This window comes from Eurosta solidaginis, chromosome 4 (genome assembly GCF_040869045.1).
Source record: "Eurosta solidaginis isolate ZX-2024a chromosome 4, ASM4086904v1, whole genome shotgun sequence".
In the NCBI taxonomy this organism is placed as follows: domain Eukaryota; kingdom Metazoa; phylum Arthropoda; class Insecta; order Diptera; family Tephritidae; genus Eurosta; species Eurosta solidaginis.
Genome location: NC_090322.1, coordinates 247,581,578 through 247,601,518, shown reverse-complemented (window position 1 = coordinate 247,601,518; position 19,941 = coordinate 247,581,578). Strand labels below are relative to the sequence as shown.

Below are 19,941 nucleotides of genomic sequence, written 5' to 3'. Positions count from 1 at the left end.
TTTTAATTAATTTTTTCTTTTGTTATATTTTTTGAATTGTTAAAGAAATCAATTTCCTCTATACATTTCTTTTATGTTTTGTTTCCTAAAATTTAGTAAATTTCTTTTCCTGAGTATTTTATATTATAAATATAATTAGCGATTAACATAAGTAGTTACTGAAGAAGTTTCGTTAGCGTTTAAAGCGCGCGTAAAATTTAATAAAAAATCGCTTATGCGAAAAACTCCAAAAAAAAAAAAAACCAATCTAATATTAGATCACATCTTTTGTTGTTATTTTTTTGTTTTTTGATAACATCGTAATACTAAATGTTAGTATGTAAGTAATGTAAATTCAATTGAATACTGATATAATTTTGCTAAAAAAGCATTTTCGTATTACATATAAATAAATATAAAATAAATGGCATTCACAGAAAATAAAGTTTATGTGCTGAATTCGTAAAAAATAAAAGTGTTTTATTAGACAAATTGATGGCTCATATTTGGAAGCAAATTGGTCTAAACCTTGGTACTTCTAACAACTGTGCACTTAGTCGTTATACGAAGAGAGTCTAAATGTCTGAATGTCAAGTAGTATGTTCATAATGATATTCTTAGCAGATTTCCAATTGACCATTGAGGAGAACTTTAAGTTGGAATTTGCAGGTTACGTTAACGTAAACATTGGATAATAGTTCTCATTAAAACATAGGGAACAGAAAATTTTGAAAAGATGGCTGTAGATCGTCGGAAACTGGACAGTTAAGTCAACCACTTACATGGGCTGGTGATTTCAAGGTCCCAACCGTCACTCTTAGAAAATGGTAATATTTCGTCTAAATTATTAATCTAAGTCTTATAATACATGAGTATTAGGTAAATAGCCCTTTTCTGCTCGGTGAAATTTTATTTAATGTTCCCTTTCGACCATCTAGACATTTTCAACCGCTTCATATAAGCACATGCAGTTCGAATTTTGAAATGCCCGAACTTCTTCGTTGTCTGTGTACTGACTTCAATAAGCACTGCAAAAACATTGATACGTGTGACACACTCTACGTAATAAAAAAATATCTGCTTGGAATCACGTCCTTTCCAACCTCCCACTCTTATTATCAGCTCCAGTAACTTTGGGCGGGTGGCTTGGAATCACGTCGTTTCCAACCTCCCACACTCGCAGCCCTACTTGTTGTGTGTCAAATATACATCAGCTGCTCGAAATTACGTACATTCCGACAGCACCAGTAATCAAATCCCGTTGCTCGGCATCACAGTCCATCCCGACAACTGATTTAATAATGTGTATATATATTTTATAATATAATTTTGTTCAATTTGTATGCTTCTGTAATTTATCTGTAATCCGTACTATATTTAGTCTGATTTATTGTTAAATTTGTAGACTAATAATAAATAAATAAATGAGCGATACAATTTCAAAACTTCTATAATTAATAGTTAAAGAGAAATTGTCACTAGTGAATATCCCTATTGTAAATACTTACCACACTTTATGCCATTAAAAAAAAAATTATCCAATTTTTTGTTTTGCATTGAGACTGTTTATTTGGTGTGAAAATTTGTATTATTTTTTATTAACTATTCGTTTTACATGAGATTCTTAAATTTAAAACGTCGTTAATGTTTAATTATAATAATAATAATATTGTAATAAGTGCGGCCATAATTTATTTTACAAATATTAAATTTTACTTACTATTATTCATGGCAAATAAGTTAGGTGTAGTATTCTAATAAGCTTGTAACCTTTAATTTTTATTGCAGTTTAAAAAAATGTTTTGATGTTTTTGAAATATTTGTTAAATTTCCAGTTTTTTTTTCAGTTTTAGATGCTTGAAAGCAAATTAAAAAAAAAAAAAAAATTATAAATTTTTGGGCAAACAGTTTTATTTTTTTTCTGCCCATGCAGATTTTTTTAAACAAGAACTATTTATAACTTTTGTTTTTGATTTTTATATTTTTTTAAATTTAGTTTAAAAATTCGACTGCTTTTTTCACTACAATTAATTTAATATTCCGTTTTCACTTTTTTATTTTAAATTGACAAAAGTTTTCCATAATTTGATTAGTTGATTTAGTTTTCTTTTAATGCATGTTTTTTTGCGTTATAAATTTTTGTTATTTATTTATTATATATTACAATTTTGAATTTTATTTTATTTGTTACTTTTTAAATAATCATCGCTTTAAGGAGTGGTACAAAAAGTTCTGCAAATTGAAAAATTCAGCCCAATCTCCCTTAATTCGCCGTAACTAAGGCTTATAATGTACATTGTTATCTTCGAACCACTTTTTGGCGACACTAGCATAGTGTTCTGGAGCCAAGTCCGTCCAAAATATAGATTAACCATTATGGCGACGTAAGAATGGCAGAAGACGTTTTCGTAGACAGCCTTTCACGTATATTTCTGCGTTGATGGTTCCCATGTTGTTGTTGTAGCAGAGCTTCGCGCCATCCAAAGGGTGCGACCGATCACAAATTGTCATCAATATCCTCTAACGGGAGTCCGAGGAAACTTGTTGTTTCAACAGGGGCGGACCATAATGAGAGGGGTATTTTGGCAGGCCTGTAGCTTCTTTCAGTGAGTTGTCTTTAGGCTTGGCGGCCATATCGGGGATGCGTAGCATGCAATCGGCTGCTTTGTAAGTGGTAATCAGCGTTTCTTTATATTTTCCCCAGGTACTGCCAGTAAGAGATTTGAGGATTTTATTACAGCTCTGGATTTTCGGTATAATTGCGGCTGCATGCTCACCAAAATGTAGATCCTGATCGAAGATTTTGGGGTGTAAGGGAGTCGGTAGCGTAGTGCCATTGACGTGGATGTTCAACATGGTCGACATTTGGGACGTCCATGTTGTAAATAAGGTCGCCGATGATTTAGTCGGTGATAATATCAGGTTTCGCGAGGTGAGAAAATTGGAGATATCAGAGAGGTAGCCGTTTATATTGTTGCAAAGCTCATCGATCTGTGGGCCTGTGGCCATTATTTTGCAGTCATCGGCAGAATGGCTTGGATTTATGCCCACATTCAAAAATAGCTTGGCGAATCGGACCTGTCTGTCAAAATTTTCTATAAAGGACGTTTTGTCGTCCATAATAACAGAACAATTTTTGTTTGCCAATTTGGTCTCATAGAGTTGACGTGCAAGGGAATTGCCTTTTGACATCTATTTTTCGCTTCGTTTTGGCTTGATTTGTGCGACTGGCACAAGTGTGGCTTTGGCTATTCTGGCAACATCTCTCTTTGACATGGATCGGTTTTCCTAATTAGAGATAGAACATTATTCTCCAACTGGGCGTCTAACGATTTCTTTGGGCGGCCATTTCTAGGCTTGTCCTTAACTAAGCCAACTTCCTTGAAGTGTAAAACCGTTCTCGGGGCAATGTTATAGGATAATCGTTTAAGTTTTGTAACTAACATTGGGATTATTCGTCCATTGAAGGCTTGACTTCGAAAGCTAATATATTGTAACGAATTTACTGCAAATCCTCTTGTTTGCAACCTTCTGCTAGGTTCGAATCGCTTAACTGTTGAATAAATAACACCACTATTCAGTAATGCAAAATGGTCTTTATTAAAGTACTTCTCAATAAATAACTCTACTATTGCTCGACAGGTAGCGTGCTTAATCAAAACTGATTGTAGCGTCTCTACTGTTGCTGCCTTTTTGATTTCCTCGTTGTATCTTCTAGGCGCTTCTGTTCTGGAATCTACCAGTTGGTTATCTGTTATAATTATAACTACAAATGTACGTGTATAGCTCTCATATGCGCGTGTGTTTGTGAGCGACACTTCCACAATTATAATTGCAAATACTTTAGATAAGATATCTGCATGTGTTTGTGCGCTGCTTCTCCGCTGCATGTACGTACATATGTGTAGACCTAATGATTGATTCGTTCATGTAGATACATAATGATTGATTTATTGATGTGCATACAAGTCACTCTTAGCATCGGCTTAGGATTACTGTACCCCTTAGTGTTGCTAATATTCGTAACAATATTCTAACGAATTTTTGGGATATTCTGGATTATTTTGCAGCTTTTGTTAACGTTCGAATCTCTGCACTGGCGAATAAATAACTCAAATATTCACAATTACAAAACCCGCTTATTCACTAATAGCGTGTTAAAATCAAACTGAACCCTTATTTCACAGATTGCGCTGCGTTTATACTCTCTTTTGACTCGTTCGCATGTTTCTCCTAAGGTCCAGACTTTTCGCGAACAGTTTTCTCGAACATCTGCTTATTTATTTCTCCTTTATGTATCTGGTATTCACTTTTGTTTTCTAGTAATATGCGTGTGTATGTGTGAGTAATAACTTCTGCTCTTAGGTGATGACTACATATGTGTATGTGAAATAATCTCTTCGCTATTAGCTTCGCTGTTTGCATATATGTGTGACTGCTTGCCTCGATGTATACATGCACATATGTGTGGCTGCTTGCTTTATTATTGTTGTGCATTTATTTAGTTGCAGCATAGTGATGTATCGCCACAATATTTTTTAAAATGTTATGAAACATCAATTCAGAAATACCTAATTGAAAGTCTTTACTAAAAAACTTATAGGGAGTTCTAAATTTGCAGAACTTTCTGTACCAGTCCAAAGTTTCTTTTTTTATTTGTTTTTAGTGGATTTTTACTTGATTGTATTATTTTTCTTAAGAATCCTGTATATAAATACTTTTTTATTATCATGTTTATACATTTTATTTGTCCGCCTCTCTATGCACCCTATGCCAATTTTCAATAACTAAATTATTATTTTTATATACATTTTGCTTTTACGTTTTATTTTTTAAATACATACATCTCTTTTAGTTGTGAAATAATTTTTGAAGCAGTTAGAATATTTGTTTTTTATCATTATTATTTTTTGTCGATCATATTAAAAAAAAACTGTAACCAATTAAAAAAATTCGTCCCTTATGGGTAGTTTAAAAAAAAAGTTTCACTCGTTCGTGCAGTAAAAATTAATAAATTTTTAAAATGAAAAATATTTCGAACTCCAGTTCCATGTTTATTGGAAGTTTTTTGTTATCTAGCTGTGAAAAAAATTACTTTTTAAAATTGTTTTGAAATTTAATAAGGCTGTTGCGAAATCTTCCGAAAATTTGTTATGTAATTTTCGAATTTTCTTTTTAAGAATAAATTTTTTTTATTCAATAGCTTTTCATAGCTTTATTATAATTATTTCCTTTAAATTGAATTATAAATTTTTTTTTATTTTTAAATTTTTTCTTTTACTTTTAAAGCAAATTTTAATCACAGCCTTATCTTGATATTCTTTTTGTAAAAGAATCTTACTCAAAATCATTCGGCGCAATCAACCAATCGCTCTTGAACACTCAATTTTACGAAAATCACAAAAGTACAACAGATATGTACAGTAAGTTGCAGGCAAAATGAGACAGTATACAACTTGAGTGACCTTTGTGGGGAAAAATTTGTTAAATAAAATTATGCAATCTATAAAAAAGACTTAAAAGATAAAATTTTTCGATTAAGATAACCCGAGCAACTGCCCTGGTCGTATCTTATCAGATCGTTTCTCCTAACAGGGCATGGATAAAATTCTTCATCAGCACATTCAATAGTCAGCTATATCTTCCTATTCCCCTAGTTTAGTGGCCGAAGACCACGCAGAAACCAGCTATGGCAAAATTAAGAAAATTGCATCGACAAGTTTGTATTGGCATAAGCGAGTGCGACGGGAAAGTCCCCTGCTAATGCACTTAGTCCTTTGCCTATTCTATTAAAGACATTCGAGTAAGAAAGAGAAGATAGGATACGTAACGGGAAATATGATGGTTAAAGCAAAATTCATTTGAAATCCCATATAGCAACTACGTGATGCAATGTCCCCTATACTCAGAGTCTAACGTAACTTTAAGGTGTCCATTGTAGACAGAAGTGTTTGGGAAACAGGAAATCCATTTACTGGGCCTTATTCAGAGGTCTAGGCGACGGCTTTATCGAAGTTTGATGACGGAATAACGAGAGCTGATATCTATGGGCAGAACTTCAAGTAAGCGATACCAATAGGATGCTATCCCACCATTTTTCAGGCAGAAATACATGCAATATAAGTTTGCGGTAGAGACTTTCTACGAGAAGGCTTATATTTGCAGTCCAACACAATTGTAATTCTAAGCTAGTGGATGAATGCATGGGATTCTATAAAAGCTGGAAGCCAAAATCAAAGTTTTGTTAGGATGGGTTCCCAGCCTTCAGGGAAATGAAGGTACTGAACAGGCTGACTACTTAGCCAAGCATGGTGATATAGCAGCATTCTATGATTCAGAGCCCTTCTGTGAATTCACAAAGGCAAACTGTAGGGAACCGTAAGTAATTGGGAAACATAGTCGTTCAGACGACAGTGGATTGAGTGCCAAAGACAATGACAGGCCAAATTGTTTATACTTCTAGCAACGAGAGTATCAGCCTGAACAGTAGAGATCCTCGTGGCGGTTGTGGCTCGCTCAGTGATCGCTGAAAAAGTAAACGGTTGTCCAGTCGTAGACAACCGATGAACCGAGGCAAAATTATCCGGTTTTAAGGGAAGGCCTACCCATGCATTCACACCGACATGCATGTATATGTGTACAGACAATCTAACCACACATATGTGCGGATATGCAAAAGAACACACATACATGTTGGCGGAATGGTGGTAGTAAATGGTCTAAACGGTCGCGATGTTAGGGCGGCATGAACTGACAGAAATTTAGGCCTCGGGCCTAAAAACTACCTACGACATACGAACTCTCACTGGGTACTACCCAGAACATTGTAGCCTACGATATCACCTAAGAAGGTTAAATATATCCGATACACAAGTCTGTCGCTTTTGTGAGCTGGAGAATGAAACGTCGATTCAAATTTTCTGCGAATGCGTCGCGCTGTCAAGGCAGAAACTCTCTCATATCGGTTGCGTGACTTTTATTACCTTTGTGATATGGCGCATTAAGCCTAAAGAAGTACTTGAATGCATTAAAAAAACCCACATATAGTAATAGTCTGAAAGTTCAAGTGCAATAGAACTAAATGAAGATAGCAGTGCGTCGAGGTCTAATAATAATAATAACTTCCCGCAGGCAATCAAGAAGAAGCGATCATCTGTTGGAATAACAACACCTGGGTCTGAATTCGCCTTGCTGCTATATATACATCGAGGCGCATTCAGTACCAGGTGTTGTTATCACACCAGCGGGTTTCTTCTTCTTGATTATTTTCCATACAACGCCTTAATACAACAATAGCTTTGTTCGCGTATTTTTCGAACAGAAACTTACAAACAACCAAAATCCTCTCAACTTTCAGCTGTTTCCTCTCATAGAGAAAAATATGTAAAAATCATTATTAATTAAATCATTATGAATTAAATTTCGCAATTTTCGTACAACCAGCAGTTTTTCGATCAACTATTTTCTGTTTGTAAATTACTGTTGGAAAAAGTTTTACCAACAGAAAATTTCAGCTCTCTGCAAAATGAAATATCACTTTAAAGCGGGGCCATTGGTGCCGTTTGTTGCATCGCTGTAGTCGTATCCCTAAAGTAATCAGCTGTTTATCGTAACGGCGGAAAACCAAAAACCAATTGGTTGGCTACGATACGGTTACGACTTTAGCGGCACCAATAATCGATTGCATTGATTCCCATAAGGTTGGTCGAATCAGCTGTTATAAGGTTACCGATACGGTTACCGATAACGCACCAATGTCTGCAGCGTTACTCTCTTTCTTCATTTTTTGTTGGCGAGCCGGGTACGCGAACAGAAAAACCTGTAAAATTTGCAAAATTCGCAAAATCAACAGAAAACTGGAGTACCCGAACGAAGCTAATATGTCAGTTAATCGAAATCAATGCAAGCTCTATTTTGACTTGACATTCTTCCGCACGGCGAATTGGGTTAAATTCGCTTTGCCATTACCTTGTATAGGTTCACCTTGATATACATTTTCAATTTGAACGAATTGTGAATTTGTTGTTTTCATCAATTTTAGTTTTTTTTTCAATATATTTTTTTTGTTGATTACTTGTAGCTGAATGTGCGTATATATGTATGTAAATTTTTTTTATTCACTATTATCATATTTTACTTATTTTAGTAATTTATCACTTAAATATATTTTTTGTTCGAAAAGACCACAGCTATGAGTTTTTGTAAGTATGCTAATATTATCTATTTTCATAGACACACGTAAGGAGCAGCTCAAGAGGGCATGGGGAGGAAACTAATAGCGTTTTATTTTCTGGCAAAAGTGTTACGCTTTTTGTACGCCGCGCAAGGATTGTAAATATATTCTGTTCTATTCTAAAAAGCAGGTAACGACATTATGGGGTATTTCGTTCTTTTGTGAAAATTGTTGCCTGCTCGCAACGCAAAAGCGTTACACTTTTACCCTGCATAAAAAGGCGGTGTGGCAGTGCAACTCTGCTAAAGCAGCTGATCGTGACAATTTATTTTCGTAACTTCACAGATTTTTAGCGAAGAAAATTGAAATGAAGGAAATAATTGCAAATGAATTGTGTCTATTATTTCTTCTATATCTTAATTTTATTGTTTAGCTAGAAATTATTTTATATTTACATAGTAATAGTGAAGGTAGTTTTCTCTTTATGGGGTTTATAGTCTGGTGACAGAGGTGTATCCTAATAAGACTGAACTTCCTGTCTGACTCCACAGATCTTGTAATACATTTAATTTCAGCCCGATGGATTGTTAAAGTATGATAAAAGGGTTTGGAAATCTGATGCTGATTTTTCAAACTCTAACGAATGCTAAAATGTGCCTACTATAAATCCAGCTCCGATTATAAAATCATCACGTCGGAGCGTAGCGGCCTTTAACGACTGCTACTTCGCTGATTGATAGGGTTTTAAGGCTGAGATGTCTGCGTTTCATAAAAACTGTAAAGTTTTCTCTTTCTTATATAAAATTAAACGAGATGCGGAAAGTATCCTCTAAAAAGTTTGGTCCTATTTCATGATCGTTTTGTGACTATCTTCGGATTTTGTTTAAGTGATGATTTCGAGAATATTTAAGAGTAGTTTCAGGCCTATTTTGGTATAATTTTGAAATTGTTGCGTGAGTATTAAGTAACCATTTGTAGATCATTTCCGAATTACCATGAAAATTTTCTGAACTATTTCGGTACGATCTTGTGAAAATTTTAGGTTGTACTGGACGGGCACTAAAGACCTCACATAGACTGAATGTGTCCATAATCTCACCGGGAGAAGCTTTTTCATGATCGTTTCGGAACTATCTTTAGATTTTCTTGCTTTAAGCATTATTTCGGCAATATTTCAGAATGATTTCCGGACTATTTCGGGATAATTTCGTGTTGTGGGATTACCTTGGCATCATTGGTTGTTTGCGGGATAGTTTCGGGATTGTTTTGGTTTCGGCACTATCTCTCGGCTACTAAGGAACCTAAGGCATTTTAGAATTTCCGAGATATTTTCGGCACTATCTGGAAAAAGTTTCAGGATTCTTTTTGGGAAATATTTCAGAATAACTTCGGAACTATTTTGGGGTAATCACAGAATTGTTGTGTGACTGTTTCGTAACCATTTCCAAGAGTGTTTTGGGTTAACCTTCGGACCATTTGCGGTTGTTTTCATCATCATTTGTGAGCTACTTCGGTTACGGCACTATCTCAGGGTTATTAAGGAAAAGTTTCAGACTTTTTGGATCTCTTCAAGAATATATAGAAGAAGATACGGTATTCTTTTTGTGAATCATTTGGGATTTTGGGAAATATTTTTGAATAACTTCGGAATTATTTTGGGATGGTTTCGAAATTGTCGCGTGACTATTTCTTACCATTTCTATATAATTTTAGCATTACCTTCGAACCATTTCTGGTTGTTTTCTAGATAGTTTCGGGTTCAGCACTTCAGAGTTATTAAGGAAAAATTTCGAGAAAGTTTCGCTATTCTTTTTTCAGATTTTTTCGGTACTATCCAGTGATCATTTCTGCGGTGTTTTCAAGATCATTTCGAAACTATTCCGCAGTTTTTTTTTGGAAGCATTTAGGGATTATTTTAGAACGCTTTCGAAGTCCTTTCGCAACAATTTTGAAATTGCTTAAGGATGTTTCCGGAATTAATTTGCGCTCATTTCGGGAAAGAAAGATTGACACTATTTTAAAATCATTTTGGAATTACTTTGAGACAATTTCACGATAATTTACCACTATTTCAGATATAAATTGAAAACTAAATTTTTCAAAGGTTAAAAGTATTTATATAAGTCTCAATTTTATCGCTTTTTAAAGTATATTTGTTAGCCTTAATATCGCACCGATTATTATCTAATTTTTGTTCGTACAATTATTATTATTTTTAAAAAAATATTTTTTATGTTAAACTGTTTTTAACGTTCGTTATATATTTTTGTTTATTTGCATTACGTACCTATTATAATTAAAATCGAAACTACTATGTATTTCAAAGCCATTCCATTTCTTGAATTTGAAATTATATATTTTCTAATGATATATGTTTGTATTTATCTTAATATGTATGTATGTATGTATGTAAAATGCATGTAAATATTGGAGTTTTTAATGCTGTATTGCATTCATCTATTTATTTCGAAACTGTGCATTTGAAGTACATATGTACAAATATATGCAAATTGGATTTATATACAAAATTTATATATCAGGGCGGAAACTGTTATTCCTTTTATAATATAATTCAGGGTCGTGCGCAAGGGGGGTTTGGGGGTTCAACCGCCGTTCGACATGATATTGCTATAGGGATACCTGGGAACTCAAACATTTTCACCTAGGACAATTTTTTGACCAGGACTTTTTCGACTCCGAAAAAAAAAAATTATTATTTTCCGTCACTGCTATAAATGCTTATGTAACAATGCATGTAAATATGTACGTAGATAATAAAATAGTGTTTACAGAGTATGTACTAAATAAAAGTGCGATATCTGTGTATGTATTGAAATGCATGATCTATACGTTTAGCTATAGACGAATGGGTGAAAAGAAGTGGTTTCTTATCTTCTCGTCTGCTTATTCAAAACCCTTTTCTCAGAAATTGCTTTAAGCAGGCTCTGTACATCAGAGTTTCACTCAAAGAATCTTTTCGAAGACGCGCTATTTGAGAAAATATTTGGAGAACACCATATACATATGTGTGTACATACATACATCTGAATTTGGTTTTGGAGAACACAATCTATATCAGAATTTCGTTTTCTAAAGCGCTTTATATATAGGCAGCTGAGATACTCTGAAATAAAGCGCTTTAGATCCAATTTCTGGGATAGTGCGCTCTTGTTCGGAGAATATTTTCTGTCGAGATAGAGCGATCTTCCACTTAGGCACAAATAAGCTTGTACATCCAGTGGCTCAGAGCTTAAACTGCAGTTTTTTATAATATTTTGCATATCTCTAAAGCCTTTTTTATTTTCTTTAAGAAAAAAAAGAAAACGATCTCTACTTGTATTACCACCTTCATATAAAAATTATAAAAATTTAACTAACTTAAGCGATCTACCAAATATATACAATTTATGTATGTATTTCCATCTTATTTCAACATCTCTTCATCTCAATTTTATCTAGCACCAATCAGAAATGGTTTTACGTTGAAAATGATATCTACTTATGTTGTATTACGTTAGTACATAAATGATTTGTTATATTTTATTTTTTTTAGTCATTGAAGTAGATATGTTGTTCTAGACTACTACTTAAGAAGACGAAATAAATTCGTCTACGAAAATATCTAAGTTAATTTTATATGTAAGAAATTGAAGTGGTTTTTTGTTATGATTTTTTTCATCTAAGAACTAGGCTAAGCATTTAATCTCGAATATCGTTTTATGTTTTAATCGCAAACTATAAAAGTATATTCTGGTTAATCACGGGACAAGGAAAAATTACCTCAGTACAGTGTAAACGTATAGAACATTTCAGAATCAAAATGATTTTTTTTTTTTCAGAAACATTCTGTAGTGCCATAAACAAGGCATTGTATCGTTAAGACTAATATTTGGCTATTTGAAGAGTATGAATGCTGACCTTCATTTGCGTATATTTCAAGGTAATACAAAAAAACAAAATAAATATAGACGGTATATAGCCCACCGATATTTGGCAACCCCCTCTCGAACAGCGAGTGGAATAGGTAGGTTTTTATTCAAATCAAGAAGAATTGAGTTAGCTCTAGGTATATATCGCTTTGGAAATGGAAAGGCTCCTCCTCGATCAATGCTGCAAGGGAGCTCTCAAACCACAAGATATCACTTCGGACTTAGACTGTACAAAACAAGACCACGAAAAGAACGAGTATAATACGTCTGTTGAAAACAGTTGAAATTTTTATTTTATAAAATTGTATCTAAAAGTCTTAGTAAAATTTTGAAGTTTATTTTAAGCTAACAAAAATCAAACGAAAAGTATACAAATCGAGATTAAATGCCTCATTAGTTGTATCATGCAGGGACCGAAAAATTAGTGACAAAATTGAAAATAGACGTAAAAACAACAGTTACAGTTTTAGTTTATTTTATTAGTCGAAAATAATAGTTAAAATTTTACTTATTATTATGCCATTCGTCGATTCATCGTTCATGACAATTAACCGTTTCTTCATTAGGATTAATTTTTATCTGCATCAAATAAAATTGAAGAAATTGAATTTAAAAAATGTTAATTTGGACCTTTCTTATACATTTTTTTTTTTATTTTACTTATTTGTTTTTTTATAAAAAATTGCAAATCAAAATTTATTGCATAGGTAAAAAAAAATTTAAAATAAAAATAAAAGAAAAATTAGAATTTTTTTGAGTTAAGCTACAAAATTTTGGACCTTTTTAAATTTTTTTCAATACAAAAATAATGAAAAAAGTGTTGCAAAGAATAAAATTTACTGCAAAAGTAAAGGAATTAAATTTTAATTCAATTTCCTAGGTAAAGGGTTAGTACTTTATTTTAAAAGTAAAAGTTTAAGCTTTAATTTTAACTTTTTAAGCGAAAGAAAAAATTTGGAACTTTTTTTGTATCATTGTATCAAATTATTTAAAAAAAAAATTAATGGAACAATTTTTAATTTTTTTTTAGCAAAATAAGAATTGCATTTCTTAAAGTTTCAATCGACTTTTAAGCTCAACTTGAATACCAATTCACCCATATTTATATAATAAAATAAATCAATAAACACATGGCGAGATTTACCTCCGATTTAGCCAGAGCTTCTCTTCCAATTTCCGTTGTATTCGTTTTCAGTTTTCCAAACCCTTTTTTCTAATTGAAAAAAAAATGTTCTAAATTTTCGATGTTGTTTTGCACGGGACTTGAACCCAGAACCTTCGGTGCGGTAGGCGGAGCACGCTACCACCACAGCACAGCCTCCGTCTTAGAAAAAAATTAGTAGAAAATTACTTTTACCTTTTATCTGCCTAAAAAATTAAAGTTCAAATTTAGGAGTAATATATATTTTTTTTATGTAAAAAATAGAAAAATTATTTTAAATAAATATTATGATTGTGCATAAATATATCCAAAAAATAGATTTTTTTTATTTTCTGATTTATCGGTGCCTCGTAATATGCAATCTTGCCATACGGAAATAAATTTAATTCGGAAATCAAAATTCTTTAAAGGATCTAAATCTTTGTATTGTTAATTTGTATTTATTGCTCCAATGTACCAAAATCATTTTTGTGAAGAATTTTTTTTATTAAATAATTTGAGAAAAATTTAAAAAACGCGAAACCAGGACGAACAAGGCGGCAGCTGTTTCGATTATACCTTGTACATCTCTTCAAAGCTTTTTCTCGCGGGAGTGGAATTTGAACCCGCACCACTGCGGTAGTTGAACTGTCACAAACACAGTCAATCATGCCTTGTCGAGTGCTTCGTATTTCCGAACAGTTGAAATTTTATAGAAAACTCTTGCGCTTTGTAAAAAGAGTTGAAATAGTTGGTGTCCGTTAGAAAGTTTTCATGGTTTTATTTTTGACAGCAACATACATCTTACGAAACAATTAAAAATACGCAAATGTCAAAACGCCATCAAATCATGGAGTAGTTATATATAATTATTTTCCTCATAACTTTCACAAAAAAAAAATTATTTTTTAATTTTTAAAAACATAAAGAGAAAGTCAAAGTGATCATCTTGTATTCGTGATCACGAGTTATAAAGAAAAGTTTAAATCGTTCGGCAAAACCAAAATTGCTATAACTTCGAAAACAAAATCAAATTTCGAAAAATTGTCTTATATATGATATTTAAAAACAAAAAGTTTGCTACTTTTTATTTTAAATAAAAAATTTAATTTTCGGTCCCTGCTATTATTACATTTTTATCATACTTAAATAGCTAAAATATGAAAATAAAATTTCGTTAACGATTTATTTCAAAAAATATAGAAAAAGTTATCAGTTTTTTGTTCGGTCGCAACGAAATTTAGCAGTCGTTCAAATAAACAAAAACTAATATTAATTTCTAAGTGAGAACCCAGCTTGTATTGTTTATTGATTTATAAATACCTGCTCTATGTAGCAAGCAAGTTAAATAGCAAATTTTTTATGACACATCGTTAGTTTTCAAAATTATTATCAGATTTTATATTAGAAGTTCTTTTAGTTTTTGATTTTTTTACAATTGTTTTTTTTTTTTTTTGTTTTTGTTTTTTTTTAGTTTCTGTCACTATATAAATACACATTTTAAAGGCTTGTTTTTATACCAATTTTGTTTAAATACCTATTAATTATAATTATTAAATATTAACAATTTTCAATTCATTAAATATATATTTTTTTAATTTAGTTTTTATTGACTTGCGCGTTAAATATTATTATTGTTTATTGAAGTATATAAAAGATGTGCTAAATTCATTTGCATATCTCCTAAACGATATTCCAATTATATTATTTAATATTATTAAAACATAATTACGCGCATAAATGGCAAAATTTTATTTACTACAACGTCAACTGCAAAAGTTCTCCTCGTTATTCTTTTCGTATAAGGCGCTTTCCATTTCTTCAACTTTCATAATTGCAATATTTTATATTTTGTATGAATTGCTTTAGCTCAACAATCAGCACGATCACCACGAATTGTTTGATTTTATAAATTTGCTTCAAGTTATAAATTCATATAGCTATTTGATAAAACGGTCAATACTATGGTGGATACGGCGAGTGGTGAAATATGATGTACCGTTGCGGTGGCGTTGCCAGCTAATATTTCAGCGCGTTTACGCATGCGCTCCTAAAAAGGTGAAATGTATACAACACATTTTTTTATAAACAAAGCAATTTTATAATGTTTTGAGTTTCAATAAATTTTACCTGATATTTATTATCCTCCCCAGGCGGATCTAAACATTCGAATTCACAACAACGTTCGCCAACGCGAAAATTTTTACAGAACTGTAATTTGAAAAAAAAGTTATATTTCTTAATTGTATAATCCTTTTAGTTGTGTGCATTCAAACTTACATAGGGTGGATCACAGTAGATGGCCTTGCACCACAAAGGCTCTGAGTGATAGCAGACGCATAAGCTGCAAACTCCCGGTCCTGGTACATACAGCATACCATGGTTCACTGAGTTTCCTTGGAAATCGATACAATCCTCTTCGAGAGCAGCTGAAAAAGAGAAGAAATGTTAAAGATTGTCTATCAATGGTTTTTTTTTGAAACAAATTATACAGGCAAAAAAAAATTAAAAAGTGTTCTGGTCATATGACCAGAATCTTATATCTTCATACAACCAAATTCCACAGTCGACAGGGTAAGGTCGGTTGGTGGTAATGAGTGCCCTATTTCAGTATGCTGGTTCTTCCGTGTTGGACTAACCCTACAAATAATGAAAAAAAATTAAGTCAACGAAAATCACAAGGAGAGCTCATAAGAATGCTTTTGGGGAACGATTTACTGAAGACCAGTCCGAGAGGCCTCAATAAAAAGGCTGGAATGGATCTTTGTGGCTTTCAAAAATTTTTAAAAGTATTCAGGAACCCGCAAAGAATTAGAAGAGTGGTGTGGGTTATACGAGTGAGGCCGAGGACAGGTTTTGGTGCGAAGCGGCCTTTATGGACTACGAGACTGCACTCGCCAACAAGTTGTGGCAGCAACAACAGAACGATCATTTCGCAAAGAATGGCGGTCGTCATGGAGTATGAGACTACACTTGCTAACAAGCCGTGGCAGCAACACAGGAAGAGAGCGAACATAGCGCAAAGAATGGACTGTTCAATAAGCAGAACGAGAGCCCTTCAACTGGTGATTCAATGTTGGCAAAGCACACCATAAGTGAAGTAAACACAGACCACGTTCAGGGACCACACCGTGTTATACGATCCGTGATAGGAATGCCCAGGGCCGCATTAACAAGTAGGCAGCATAGGTAGTTGCCTGGGGCCTCCCATTTTAGGGGGCCCCCGAAAAATGAAAAAGACCTAAAATTTCTGGGAAGCACATTCGAATGCGATGAATGAAGTTTACGATTCATTTGATATCATATTAGAGGCTCTAGAAATCATTGCTGATAATGAATCACAAAGTACTGATACTCGTTAGCAAATGTGTGCTTTTTTGTACGGATCGTTAGAAGAGAGTTTAGTTTCATTCCGTGAAAAGTTCAATGATTTTGAGGAAAATACAAAACAATTATTATCTGGTGTAGGTTATACAGAAATCGTATATGTACTCTTCGTAGAAAAAAAAACCTAATGACGGAAACGCCTCGCGATGATTTTAGGACAAAAGGTTTCCTCGAAATCATCGACAATCTTCACAGTGAAATTAAACGACGTGCGAAAGTGTATATGGAAGTTTCAGAGAGATTTGCATTTCTCATCAACTTTTTTCGAAGTGATGGAAACCTCCACGAAGGTATAAATAACTTAGTTCGTTTTCATTCTAGAGATTTGGAAGCATTTTTCATTGAAATGAAACAATTCCAAAGTTACGTGAACTCCAGATACACTGATGCACAAAAAACTTATAGTCATTTGTATAAGAATCTAATGGAAGATCAATTAGCCGATGTATTTCCTAACACAGAACTAGCTCTTCGGATTTTTTCAATATTAATGATTACAAATTTTTCTGCTGAACGATCTTTCTCGCAATTAAAAAGAATCAAAGCTGCTGAAAGAGCTGCAACAGATTTATTGAACAAAATCGATATTGATGATAGAATTGATGAATTTGCCGAAAATAAATGTAGAAAACGACATGTTTAAAATGAAGATAGAATTTTATTGATATTATTACATTGTGACAATAAAATGTTTATGAAAGATATAAGTTTGAATTTTTTAATCGAAAAAAGAAGGGAACGGACGTGAAAAAAGGGCCCCCTAATTGATGGTTGCCTAGGGCCCCGTTGAGGGTTAAATCGGCCCTGAGAATGCCATTTTTTAAATCACAATAGCTCCGAAATGAATCGGATTAACGAAATGTGTGAGGCATGGACAACGCGAACTCGGTAGATCCTTAATATATAATTTTTTTTTTTCATAAATAGTTTGAGAGTCTCATATATATCGTTTGAGTGAGAATAGTTTTTGATCCGTCATTGTAACTGACGAACCCCAGGTTGCTCTGGTAGACGCTAAGAGCAATAATGGAAGGCAAAATCTGGCAATGTACTCCACATTAGCGTAAGAAATGTTATCTGAAATTGTTGTTCCAAAAAAAAAAATTACAGTTGTTAACTATGAGAATACATTCCGTGTCTGGAGCGTAATCAAGTACACATACGTTTTCTCACGGGAATTTCGCGAGCTACGTATTGCTAACATCAGCAACGCATTTGACGGTCTTTTACTGAGGATCATCTTGGCTTCCCAGCAGAAATGAAATTATATGGATTGAGGCAAATCAAGTATCGGAGTAACTGAATCTGGAGGTCCCTCTGCATAACTGGGCAGTCATTGCATTCGATTTCTAGGTGCCCCGTAAAAAGCGTTCTGTCAGTATAAGAATTTTTTCCTCTGCAGGCGATTAGAACTGCTTTAGAGATATGAATCCAATGCTCAGGAAATCCGCCTAGCCTGCTTTTTCTTATGTAGAACAGATATGAGCAGATTTTGGCTGCGTCTTAATAGGCTTTTCCTGTTTGATGGATCATATGCAACTCCTGTTTCCTTGTCCAAACGCATTGGGACGTCTATCGTCTATTTAGCGAGTGATGCATTCTCCTTTGATCTCGAGGCGCGCGCATATCTAAAATTGCAATAGGCATGCTGTACGTTGGGGTTTTCGATCGGTCATGTAGCTTGATGGATCTTTTTATAGTTAAACCTGGAGCTTGTTAGTGCCATGTTTGGCAAACCAGTGTAGTATCGATCAGTATCGATGTTTTCACCGACAAATAAAAAAGACACCAATTTAATCTTTAAATAATCTGGACGACTGGGGTAAGTACCTTGCTTTTAGATTGGGCATAAAGTTGCCTAACCGATTTCAAGAAGAAAGAAGACTTTCTCTACATGGTGGGATACAAACTTTAGCTATTCTCAGGCGGTCGCCGTGGTGTGATGGTAGCGTGCTCCGCCTACCACACCGAATGTCCTGGGTTCACGCCCCGGGCAAAGCAACATCAAAATCTTAGAAATAAGGTTTTTCAATTAGAAGACAATTTTTCTAAGCGGGGTCGCCCCTCGGCAATGTTTGGCAAGCACTCCGAGTGTATTTCTGCCATGAAAAGCTTCTCAGTGAAAACTCATATGCCTTATAGATGACGTTCGGCGTCAGCCTAAAACAAGCAGGTTCCGTCCCGCCAATTTGTAGGAAAAATTAAAAGGAGCACCACGCAAATTGGATTCGCTCGGCCTAAAATCTCTTCGAAAGCTATCGCGCCTTACATTTATTTTTTTTATTCTCAGGTCAAACCTTAGGAAGGCTGAAATTTAACGGGTGACTTTCATGAATAAAGGACCTCCACACGCATTACAAAACGTTGCGACTTGATTGAGTCCAGACCCTGAACAAAGACACTCCCCGAAGGTTTTGAGAAGTGTTTTCGATGTTATTGGTCCTTTATCGGATTGAAATCCGGTAGGTTTCGGTAACAAGCACATGACAACATAGTACCTTCTTGGTCGGTCTAACATACATATATATATATAAATATATATATATATAAGTCTTATTAAAACTAGTTTAAAAGCATTACAGCATATTAAAAATATTGTTAATTACTGAATAACGCCTATCAAGGGTTACAAGAGGTCTGACTGGCTTATCGCCTTTAGTTCGCATATGTTCCGGTTAAAGATTTTTGAAATTGCGCACGAAACTAATTCGAGCTGGTGCATTGTTGGTGCATAAGTATGTAGAACTTTTTTTAATGAATTTTTATTTTATAATTAAAAATAGATTGCAGCAACAAAATATTCTTATAAACGACTTTAAAAAATACTTCCCTTTTGTTTTTAGTGGAATTTTACGGAAAATGTTGATTATATGGGCGCATAGGAGATAGTAAAATATTAACAAAGGTCAAGGTCAACAAAATGTAATTCAGTTTTTGTTTTTGTATTTTCGTTTCGTTATTAATTTTTTTGCGCCAATATTTTGCCTTCTCTTATCTTTGTTTTGGGAGTGCTTTGGCATTTTAAACCATGCGGAGTTTAAACTAAAGACGAACGTATATTTGTATCATTAAATTTTTATTGCAATTGTATAATAACTTTGCTAAGCGCTGCATTAATAAGCTTTAAGTCAATTTAAATTTGTGAAACAGCAACCGTTTCGGCACACAGTGGAGTTTTTTGATTAAACTGGACTCAAAAATATCTCAGCAATGAATGGAACAGGTTTTGAGGTTTTATGACTTTTTAGCTTTAACTCGTAGAATTATTCTCATTTTAGCTTAAAAATATAATTTCTAAACGTTGCTTAGTTCTTGATTAAAAGTTTGAGCCT

The 19,941-nt window shown here is 33.6% G+C and overlaps 1 protein-coding gene across 9 annotated transcripts in view; it reads right to left on the bottom strand.

The window, feature by feature from the left end:
• Window positions 1–1,927: 1,927 nt before the first annotated feature.
• Window positions 1,928–19,941, bottom strand: part of LOC137251239 (integral membrane protein DGCR2/IDD-like) — a 54,612-nt gene continuing 36,598 nt past the window's right edge. For all 9 annotated transcript variants that reach the window (XM_067785505.1, XM_067785507.1, XM_067785509.1 and 6 more), the window contains 3 exons: window positions 15,503–15,651; window positions 15,353–15,433; window positions 1,928–15,272 (listed from right to left, as the gene is read on the bottom strand). In XM_067785505.1, coding sequence (XP_067641606.1) covers window positions 15,147–15,272; window positions 15,353–15,433; window positions 15,503–15,651 — 356 coding nt within the window. In that variant the 3' untranslated portion in view covers window positions 1,928–15,146. The remainder of the gene's footprint in view (window positions 15,273–15,352; window positions 15,434–15,502; window positions 15,652–19,941) is intronic.